The sequence below is a fragment of the Amblyomma maculatum genome, chromosome 8 (assembly GCF_055883805.1).
Source record: "Amblyomma maculatum isolate TAMU_Amacu chromosome 8, ASM5588380v1, whole genome shotgun sequence".
Taxonomy (NCBI): domain Eukaryota; kingdom Metazoa; phylum Arthropoda; class Arachnida; order Ixodida; family Ixodidae; genus Amblyomma; species Amblyomma maculatum.
In genome coordinates this window covers 93088127-93100019 of record NC_139351.1, presented here as the reverse complement: position 1 = coordinate 93100019, position 11893 = coordinate 93088127, and the positions used below count along the sequence as shown (strand labels likewise).

The following is an 11893-nucleotide window of genomic DNA, read 5'->3' as shown; positions in this document are numbered from 1 at the left end:
TAGCCAAGGGTGCAGAGAATTGACAAGATGCAGCAGTCATCACAGACTGAGCAAGCAAAAAATATTGATATGGATTGGTCAGATCGTTGGAGACGTTTTACGAAGACTTTGACCTTTCTTTTATCAGTAAGACCTTCAGTATGGCATCAATAATAAAAGCAGAACAAATATTGCACATGGAAGCATATTTCATGACGATTGTTTCAGCTCACTGTCAATGCCTTGAGCAAAGGAGTCGGGAAAGAAGCATCACTATGCACCTGCAGCAGCCCAAGTGAAAGACAACACTAGAATAATGATTGCAACCTCAACCTTACAGGGTTCAATCTCTGCTCCTTTGTTTTGGATTTTCCATTTCTTTCTTCATTCACTCCACTAACAGGTCCTGTTAACTGTGCACACCTGTTTTGCCCATCCTGCCTCCTTGTTCATTGTAATTGTGCCTATACCAGGTAAACAAATATGATTAATCCGGCCAGCCCCATTCCAGAGTGACCATGCACTGAGGACCAGTCAATCAAGAAAAAGAAATTGTAATGAAATATGCCCCTCAGAAAGAGAAAGAAAAGTAAGACAGAGCTGTTAGCCTAATGAAAAAAACTATGAAAATATTTCACGAGATCCTGTCATGACAGAATGTATGAATATTGAAGGACTATGGTATGAATTGGGAAAGCAAGGAAGCAATAAAAAAGTGTTGCAGTGAAGGCCGGGCTCTGGATTAAACCTTATCAGGAGTACTTTTTGAAATATGTGTTGGGATAATTACTACTTTGACATTCGAATACACTCCAAATGTTATACTACTCTCGTCCAGAAGGCAGAATGACAGCAAATGGTCAAACAGCAGTTATATAAGAAGCTTAAATTTGCATGCCTCACTTACCATGCTGCTGTTTGATTGCTGAGACCAAAATTACACAGAAGGATAAATTCAATTATTGACTAGGTGCATTCCCTACTAGGAATTTCCGGGAATACTAGGGTATTCCTGGCAATGTACCACTTGTAGCCATGTGTTCAAAGTCGGCCACTGACAAACTAGGTGGCAATAGCGAAAATGCATGTTTCGTTTTCGACTCTTTCATAATCTAAAAAGATGATCACTCACTCGTGTATCATATGTGCATATGTGTGCCATTACTGCAAGTCAAATCATTTCTTCAAGTGTAGTGAAACTGCCCCTCATCTGAAGCACTGCGGAATCACATTCATGGGTAATTATTTCGAAGCACTTCAGAGGTAATTTTAACAGGCGACAAATTGTGTCATAAAGACCCTTCTGTACAAGTATGGGCTCCCTTCAGCGCCAATTTGCATTTATTCCCGTGTGGCATATCAACAATGAGAACAATGAAATCATTGAAGGACAAAAAAAAAAGTGCACTTAACAAAGTGTGAGCACTGGTTTAGTATAGTAATATGGTCCGTTATCTATTCCAAACAGAATTTTACTAAGGCATCATGATGGCCATGCAAGCTGAAAAACTCTGGTGTTATCTGCTAACACTAAATAAGATAGAAACAGCAAGGAGAATGCATACTTAAATCAATAATGACCTTATTCATTTGGCATGAACAGTCAGCATAATTTGCTCAGGCACACTATACAATATGTTGGAACAGTGTACAAAAAAAAAAGTAAAAAGAAATGGAAGAAACATATGTTGTAGACTTTGAAATATGAGACTGCCAGCTAGGGCTCAATGCAGAAGATCACATTGTGTATCACAGTGAAAAAGGCACACGCAAGAGCAGTAGCTGAAATGGAAGTGAAAGAAATCTAAGCTTAAAATAAACAGTATATTCCACACAAATGATTATCAGTGATTTACAAACAAATAAAACGTGTTTTCATGCAAAAAGACATGTCAGATACAGACAAAAAAGAAACCTGCTTGACCCCCCCCCCCCCCCCCCCCCCCTCAAAATTTGGTGCATAAGCTGGTAGCATAAGTTAGATATGCACTCAGGGTCTCGGGACAAGTAGACTGTGCTTGGACCCCAAGAGGGAGTCGAATGCACTCAACCTCCCCCTTTAATGTGCTTTAAATTAAAACATGAGAAATGGCAGGAATAAAGCACCAACAAAGGGTAGCATTCTTAGTAAGTGATGCACTGAATAACTTTTTCCACTGTGAGCTGTAAGACATACTACTTTTTCCTAAGTGAACAATGTCACGGTCAGCACCACCGCCAAAAAATTTATGCTAACTGCATAGAAAAAGACCATACCACAGCACCACAGCTCAACTTCTAAATCTGATGGTGATATGCTGATACCAGTATATACCATTTTCTAACCTTTTCTTGCCTGCAAAAGCTCAGTTTCTGTTAAAAGTACTGTCTTTGCCATTAAGACTTTATAATCTATGTATAAAGGCCAGTTTAACTAGGTCCTCAGTCTCCTGTTATCTCTAAACTGTGGCAAAGATATAAATTATGAAAAAGGAAGGCCCTTTTGTCACTCGATTGAAAAGGCTAATGCCATTATGTAAAAAAGCGAGGGATATAACCAGAAAGACATTAGCACAGCAAATAGCTCCAGGACTGCAGCAATTCGGAACAGACACCAACATCACTTCAATAGCACGAAACTCTGAGAACTTTTTCCTATGAATGATCGGATTGTAGCAAACAGATTGTAACGGATTGTAAAAGGAATAACGGATTGTATGAAAGGCTGAGCAAGTAAAATGCGGGCTATTTATGAGACTGCTTCGATCAAATGCTTTACACTAACCGATAAGCCCGAGCAAAGATTATGATGTCACAACTTCTTGTCCACCTTCTAACATTTTGAGAAAGCAACTTTCAAAGAAGTACTTTTTTTTTTTTTTCAAAAATATCTAAGTTGAGTGGACAAAAAATTTAAGTTACTTCGTACGGCACCGAACAAGAAAACAGGCCTACATATATCCTAACCTAATGATAATAAACACTGGCAATGAGTGCAGTGTAGTGCCTTTAAACGTAAAGAAATAAAAATGAATATGAACCCTGAAGCATGAACTAAAAACAACTGTACATATAGCCTGTGAATGCTAGTCAAAATGCTGCCGAGATGGAGGTCGTGGACATAATGCACGGTGGGTCGACTCACCGGCCTTTTCACAGAAAATCTCTAACACATATGCGCATTGATAAAAAAGATCCAATTGCATGGCTAAGCCGTGTCATTACTGAATCAGTGAGTCGAAATGACTGCCTCACGCACGTATTGTACGAGCTCTACTATTGTTTAAAATTTTGCCATCGTCTCAACTTGGGTGGATAAAACATGATCCAGGTGACAGGCTAGTTAGCATGATAGTCCTCACAATGTTCTCAGTGATAACCAGTGCTAATTAAGAAAATGTGCTCAGTAATATGTACTCACAGTACTGCAAAAAAAGAAAAAAAATCACTCTTGACAGTTTACATTTATTTAGGCCTTTCAAAATATTTCTGTAGTTACGAGTGAAATGAATGGCTACAGTCTGTTACATCCAAATGCCACCACATCAGTACATGCACAACCTTCATTCATTAAAAATCATTTCTCATTTCTCAATATATCACAGTCCTGTGACGCATAATGCGAACTGCCCAACTAAGTCACTCTTTCTCACTTTAGCAACAAACTCTTAAATGCTTTTGCATGCATCTACAGACTGCATGTCAAATAACCCCTTTCCAAAACTACCAAACAACTTTAATTCTCCAACATCTTTCTTTGGATCCTAAAGTTAAAGTGAATATCAGCCTTTGGGAGTCATCAGCTAAATTACTCGTCTTCAATTAAATTCAATTGTTCGATTAAATTTGAATTAATGAAAGCTGTAAGCTTACCTCAGTAATATAGTTATTTCCTGTCAGATCTCCTTTGTAAATTGTCTTCTGGTGTCTTCTTTCTTGTGTGAGCCTGTGTTGCACTGAATACCCTGTAATTATGTAAATTAACAAGCATCCACAAATACATGGGATGCATGATGAGAAATCCTCCACAAAAGTGACCAAAGTTGAGAGTCACAAGGTGAAGTGTGTTCACAGATGAGAAAAGTGCTCATGCAGTGTGATCACAATAAAACGATCACAATAAATGAATTATTGAATGACGTGACTCTTCAAATAGTCTCAGCCAGACCATACTTACATATTGTTTGCATTTTTGCAGTTTTCTTTGCATTTTCAATGCAATGAATGCTTTTCTGGACAACAATGGATATCAAAAACTAGCAGCTCAATGCAACCACTATGGCCGAAAATCATTGAATGATATGCAACAAAAATTAAAAGCGTGAAATTCGACGTGCAACGGTTACCTCAACACTGGCGGTTACAGAACATGCAGAGGCTCAGACAACAGCATTGAAGCTTGTTCCTCCAAAACAAGTCCATAAACCAGTGGATACAGGACTAAGCAAGTTCTCAGAAAACTAATGAAGAGCCATAAGAGTAACCTGGTTTTTCAAAACTCAAAGCCCACTGTCACTAGTTCCATGAAACTGCTTCAGTCTTACCTCATGACAAGACAAGCGCCATGACCCTACTCATTAACAATACTGGTGGCAATATGGGAAATCATGAACCTCTTGTGTTCTTAATGCGATAGCCTAATGCCCTGGTATGTACAGAGAACAAGACATCAAAAAATGCAGAACCGGCTAGAAGAACTGGCCAAGAACAGGAACGACTAATTTTTCCCCAGCATACATACGGTGCTGGTATACCTCTGAACTCAGGGGAAAAAAAAAACGAAAGAATGTGAAGGCTAAGCTGAACCATGGCATGACATTTATCCCAAGAAAAGCAACAACAGCACCTGCCTAGAATGTTGAGTATAAATACATAATCAGTTTTGTCTAAGATACTCTGCCCATTTGTACTGGCGTATGTCCGACGATGGGTTCCAAACCAACCATCTCTTGCACCCAAAACGGACACCCAAGCATGATATGTTAGGCAGAAAAGGAAGGACACTAAGGCACGTGTGGTGCATCACCACCTTGAGAAAGAGGCTGGAGGGTTCTTAGGCTGTAGAAGGCTGACGAGTACCGGCTTAGCTTATGCAAATGGATGTATGCAGGCCATACATGTTGAACCTTTCATGCCTGCAGGTGTGATGCTAAGACTCGCTCAATGCAGATCATTCCATGCGTGGCCTATCTTTGCCATCAGTTGTGTCTCCACATCTCAGATGAGTTGCTTTGTGTCATCACTGCTGTAAGGGGGTGGAGGAGGCGCGCAAGGCCATGGAGTTGCCGCAGCAGCGAGTGGCTGCTCTGAGGGTGCATCGTTGACACTGGTGTAGGGCCTACTCCGAGGGTATGCCCCTCCGACCGGCTGTGGCTGATAAGGTGCAGGTGCAGAAGGCACAATCCTGCTAGCTAAAGTTCCATAGTTGCCAACTGCACCAGACATCACCGGGCTTGGACCAAGAACTGGTGCCAGAGGACCTGGCACGTGGTGGTGGTGCTGCTGCTGCTGCATTTCCTGCAAAATGGCACATGGTGAGCGATTCAGACTAAAACGTTTTCTTCAAAGCCATCCACTGACAGTGTTGATAGGTGAGGGATGATAGTTAGAATGGTATGTAATCGTTACTTGCTCTTTAGCTTCTTTTATCGGCACTTAATTCAACAAACAGATAATGTGATGCCTGAGTGAATGAATGTAAGCATATAATCTATGATGGCGACATCAAATGTGAAATGACTGAGAAAGCGATGTTGGCCAAAAAAAGGATGCTGTAGCAGAGGACTTTGGAAGTTCCAACCAGCTGTGGTTCTTTAACATGCACTAATTCAGCACAGTACACGGGATTTCGTCTCTATCAAAAGCAGTCACAGCGCGCTGGGTCAGAGACGCATTCTCGGGATCAGCTGTCGAGCACAATAACTTATGAGCCACTGTGGCAAGTGCTAATGTACTTCATTCTGTGTAAGAACTACAGCAAGCAGGATGAGAAGCGCGTCAGCATAGCTGTGATTATCAATTTTCTTTCTTTTTTTTTCCGATTTACAAAACTGCTTATTAAAATAGTAGTAACCTTGACTAAATAGTGGCAGACAGGGAACAAGAAACAAAATGCATATTTAGAATTGACACATCCAAAGGGGAATTAGCTGAAATTCAAATTTATGCTCAGAAAAAAAAAATTTCTGCATATGCTGATACTATTGCAAGTTGTACTCTCTCCGCAGGGCATCATAATTATACTCTTCAGAGGCAGAAACTCGAGCTGGTCACCACACTGTATTGAATAAATTGAACTTTAACACAGAATGCCGAGCTCGTCAGTACAATGGTACAATTCAAGGGACATACCTACAGGGGTGGAAGCAGGCTCGAGCATTTTGGAGCAGCTCGGGGAGAAGTAATAAAGCCATTTTGGAGCAGCTTTGGAGCAATAAAACCAGAGCTTTGGAGTACTCGAACTATGTCTTGGAGCATGTTTCTAGGCTCAAACGCCTTAGGCTAAAATTTTCGCTTCCCGACATACAAAAATCCCCAATTTGAGTACTTTTTATTTCATGTTCAATGCTTTGCTGAATACATACACGCTTCTGACAAGACATAACAAACAGCCAAGATATGTACAAATCCTCAAAATAACATGATTGATCTGAGCAATAATTTGGAACAGACTACACTTCATAACTGAACATCCAACATTAACTGACAGCTTTTCATTATTTTGACTCGACAGATTCAAAGGTGGAGCCACTAGATCGATGAGCAGCACATTTGTACTACCTTGTGCATATCCTTTTGATCCTATGCCTGTGCTGAAGAATTTCCGGGCAATGGTCAGTAGTGCCAATTCGGAGAGGATAGACGCCGCTAAAGGGTAGCCTTTTCCTCCTTCATATTGTTTACTTCCCAGTCTTCTGCCAGTGGCTGCTCACATTATCACTTGAGCTATGATAGGGGGCTTCCTTTCAGCAGACTGGTTATATGCCCTGTATGGCTTTCCAGCACTTTTGAAAACACCTCTAGTGATCGATACCTAAGTGGCATATCACCTCCATAACAGTTCAAGTATGCTTTTGCATTCCATAGGCACGACAGCCTTGGTGGTGTACCTGCTTGGTTTTGCAGTAGAATCATTAGAACAACTCGTGTCGTTCCTTACGGTTGGACAAGCTTTCAACGGCTCGTGGTAGCTTGCGGCGTCTACTTTGCTCGCTGCTCTATGGTTCCTCACCACCAATGATTCGAAAGGTTGGGAGAAAGCGCTATGTCACAAACATAGAGAATTTATTTGCAGTTTGTTTCCTCTAGTTGCTTGTGGCTCATTTTATATTTACATGTGAAGAAACATTGATTATGCTCCACAATTTTCTAGTCTATGAAAATTTTCTATGTACTATTAGGCTCGGCACGAGACGAGATATATACCTCTGCTACCAGTGTGCTGCCATCGTTTTGACTGTGGCGGCTCCCATACTGTGTGCCCGCAACTCATAACATCACATCACCCTGCTGCGCTTCTCAGCATCGTTTAATCAAACTGCATCAGATTGCATTTTTTGTAGGCCCACTATGTGGCAAACCGTGTTGCACTAAATTTGATGACAAAATATCGAGGCAGCCGGTTTGGAGCAATTTTGGAAAATATTGTGCTTTGGAGCAGGATGGAGCAGGAAAAGCAGTTTGGAGCAGAATGGAGCAATTGGAGCAGCACTTCAACCCCTGTAATACTGAGAAATTTTGAGTTAAAAATGGAATTTTTTTTTCCATCCAGATTTAAACCTTATGTTCATGAACTCTGTATGGATAGTGGTGAGGTATACTTTTAGAAATCCACAAGTAAAAAAAGTACCGAGTTCAAATAGAGGTCATTATGACATTTGAAACAAAAACAAAGCAATGGTTCACACTGACAAGGTTTATGGCCATAAGAATACATGAAATAGCATTCCTAGCTGAGTAAAAAAAGAAAACACCTGCAGCTAGAAACATATATTTAGGCAGTATTTGAAACAATTGTGCTCATTTATGTAATAAATACTTAGACGATACATATAATTTTTGTATTGATGAAAAGCTAATATTTGAAGAGATGCGCCAACAAATTTACTCACTCACCAGTGTGCCCCCAAAGGTACTCATCGCAAAAGTATTAGATGGAGAGGCAAGCATACTCGAAATCTGACATCTGGAATATCTGCCATTATGTTATACAAGTATTATGACAGAACCAAACAAACCAAACCTAAATGGATAACACTATGCCATTACTTGTGATTTCAATCCATGCACCTAGGGGACCCCCAATATTTGTTCTACACTCAGCACTCATTTTACCGTCATGATCCACCAGATCCTGTACATATTTAAAATGATTTAACCCTTGTACTTTACTGCTGTGGGCCTAACCAACATGCGCTTACGAAAAAGTTAAAATAAAAAAGCCATGAAAAAAAATTAACTTCATGGAATTTTTCAGTCTTCTTCACATCCACAAGATATAAGCAGTCATGTCATGTCCACTCACCGAGAAGTGCCGCCACCTGCAGTATCGACTGCAGCAAAAGATGACGCTGACTACAACAACAAACAGAAGTCCTATGACAAGTGGCATGATGAGCAAGTCAAAGCTCGTGTCGAATGTGCCAAAATCTTCCTTTGCTGGAATGAAAATTTAAAGAAAAATGATATGAGGCAATTTTACAAGGCTAAAGTTGCAGATTTTGAATCCAGATCACAAAAGTCACCTCCTGAATCATTACAATAACTGTTCTCAAAAAAGACACAAAATAAACCGAACAACACTGCCTGTATAATTAATTCCTGCATTTTAATAACAAAGAAGCTAGTTGCACTGAAACCAAAGGTTTCGTGAGCTTGGAAAAACTAAGAAACTGAAAACAGGTGCCACCAATAAAGCAGTTTTCGCAATGAAATCTAAGGTGTCATCAGGTGTCGTTTTTATAATTTTTTTTGCATTAAATCCATGAAAAAAAAAAACCTTTTCAAGCAGTAAATTTTCTTGAATGCTGAACAACTTTAAGACAGCCACAAAAAGTCAAAGAACTGAATTCGCCCCCCCCCCCCTCCAAAGAAAACAAAGAATGGACGGAGCCATACTCTGTGTAAGGGACACTGAGGCCGAATCTGTCCAATTTTTTTTTGCGACATTTGATGGACTTTTTGTGGGTCAGTTGACGTTTTTGTGCAGCAGCGACTGATGCATTTGAAACAAAGGAAATTGAAAGTAAACATTCCACCAGCCAATTAAACTCAGGACGCCTGTATTACCAAATAGGAAAGGTTTCCAGCATTTCAAACTGAATGGAAGTGCAGTGTAGGCTCAAGGGTCCGCATCCAATATTCAGCGTCCACACACGCATGTTAGTTGTGAACTTTGTTGGTAGAGGTGACACCTGTACTTTGTCTTGTTTATTTTTTTATTTTCTAGCTTATATATCCTCTGCTCTTAAGCGAAAGCCTTACCCGTTTCATCACAGATTCTCACATTGCCGTCGTCGTGAGCGATAAATCATGGGCATGGCCCTGGCAGGTGGTAGTCGGCAGCAGGTTGTGCAACGTCACGAGACCACATGACATGAACAGGGTTTGCAGGAGCTGCCAAACTGGGCAGCACTTTTGAGTTGGGAATCAGGCCCACCAGGACCCTTGGATTCCGAACACGCTACTCCTAAGCCATGCTGGCTTGTTTGAACAGTTTGGTTGAAGTGAGGGTTTACATCTATGTTGCTGGGTCTTTCACATGCCAGTTTCGGACTGTGTGCTAATGAATATGTGCAAGAGCAGCACAAATTATGGAATTAGACACTAGGAGAGTATCAAAGTGCATGTACTCTAAGAAGGACCTGCGAGGGCAGCCGCAGATGAGAGTTATTATTTAACACTGTTGCATCATGATGGAACGTCTCCACAATTTTTGTTGACAGTGGTTTCTACACCATTAGGATGTGGTGCCCTATTGATACAGGCCAACTTTTATTTTTCCTCAGAGTCCCTTCAAGGATCCTGTATATGTACTTCTGCAATGTGCTTTGTGATCTTGTCCACAAGCTTTTCGGCACAAAAATAAAAAGCTGTTCTAATTGGGCTCCCTAAAAGTTGAACTGGGATAACCATACGGCATACAGGAAAAAAAAAATAATGCAAGCATAAAACTCAGCTATGCCCAAAAAAAGATGTGCAAAGAGAGAGGGATAAAAGCTGTTCAATGGAAAAACAGAGAATTAGGCCGGCGATTAAATCCGCTGACTTACTGCTTTGAGTAAGTAAGGAATTTGGAGAGAAAAAGACTGAGGGAAAGAAATGCAGGAAATGCTAACGGCTTCAAAAATTAAAAATATAGATAACAAATATCACCACGGAGCTTCAGGGGATATGAATCAAAGTACCATGCTAGAAAAAAAGAAAGGAAGGAGTGCAATGTCCTACGAAAATTAGCTGCGCAAACATAACTTGAGAGTGTTTGCACTGCGATCATGCATGGTCACTACAACTGTACAGACTCCAAGGGTTGAAGTTGTAACGACAATAAGAGAACCTTACCTTTCTTGTGCCTCTCCTCGAAATCTTCAAAATCTATGGTATGCACAACATTCCAGAGAAGACTGCAGATACAGAAGCCTCTCACTGCATGTTGTATAAAATTCTCCATGCTGCCGTCTAGAGATTCAAATCAGCTTCTTCAGGTAGAGGCCTACCAAAATTGAAGCAAATATTACAGAAAATATGCTAGCTAAATAGATCCCCAAATGAAAACTGGTACAAAAGTATGTCACTTTAATAACACAACTTGAAAGAAACTTATATCCTAACAAACTGGCAGTTCTGAAACAGGCGGGGCCTTATTTTTTTAATGAACACTTAAGTTATGCTGATGGCGCTAAAAAGGAACTTGGAGGAATGCAACCTTAAGTTGGGTGCTACTGACTGCGCAAATTTCTAAATTTCTCTTCACAATACCAGAGACTGTTGCGCAGTCGTACTGGTCGGAGCATTTTGGAAAAACTGGGGTATGAGCCGCAAGCATGCTCCAGACGTACAGAAAAAGTACCTAGACTGGTAAGGGACAAATTAAAAATACCTCCGCTCCCCAAAAACATGCACCCCGTTTACCATGAGAGCCGGAGGAGTGATAGAGCAACAGCGCTGCAAGCCCGTTTTCAGGGAAGACAGGACGTCTTATATACAGATGCCGCACAATGCACGAACGGTAGGGGACGTGTTTCAGTAGCAACTAGAGAAGACGGGGGCTCGGTAGTTTGCTGCAGCACCCGAAATTCGACCACAACGGAGGCGGAAGAGGTGGCCATCGCGCTAGCTCTAACACAACAACAGGTCAAAATTATAGTTGCAGACTCGAAATCAGCGATTAGAAACTTTGACGCGGGCCGCATTTCGGCCATAGCAGCAAGAGTGTTGGCCAGTGGTTCACCACCGGCAGAGCAGGTCGCGCTCATTTGGACACCGGTGCACCAGGGGTTGAGGGGGAACGAGAAAGCGCACGTACTGGCCCGAGGATTAGCTACATTCCGCGATCCCAGTGACGACTTATGCGCAACCCCGTACCCCTTGCGCGATGAGGAGCCCCTGCAGTTCGACGATGACCTTAACACCTACCAAGATATCCTAAATCATTACAAATTAGGCAGATTAGTTCTACCAAAAGCGTGTAAGCAACTCACCAAAAGCGAGGAGGTTATGTGGCGTAAGCTACAGACTGGAGTATTCCCGAACCCCCAGCTTTACAGCAAGTGGCACCCGGAAATTTTTAGCCCCAGGTGCAAACGTTGCAATGGCATAGCGGACATGATCCATATGATATGGACGTGTCCTAGATTTTTAGAACCTGACCGAACAGATGAGTCCTGGGAGGCACTACTTCTCAAGCAGGATGAAAAAGGGCAACGAGAAGTCATCC

The 11893-nt window shown here is 41.3% G+C and overlaps 1 protein-coding gene across 1 annotated transcript; it reads right to left on the bottom strand.

The window, feature by feature from the left end:
• Nucleotides 1-3709: 3709 nt before the first annotated feature.
• LOC146181824 (uncharacterized) lies at nucleotides 3710-10663 on the bottom strand. The gene is made up of 3 exons (XM_084576830.1): nucleotides 10519-10663; nucleotides 8483-8616; nucleotides 3710-5475 (listed from the first exon to the last, which is right to left on the bottom strand). Exons 1-3 carry the CDS (start codon nucleotides 10625-10627, stop codon nucleotides 5176-5178), a joined length of 543 nt encoding a protein of 180 aa, XP_084432956.1. The 5' UTR covers nucleotides 10628-10663; the 3' UTR covers nucleotides 3710-5175.
• Nucleotides 10664-11893: the final 1230 nt, after the last annotated feature.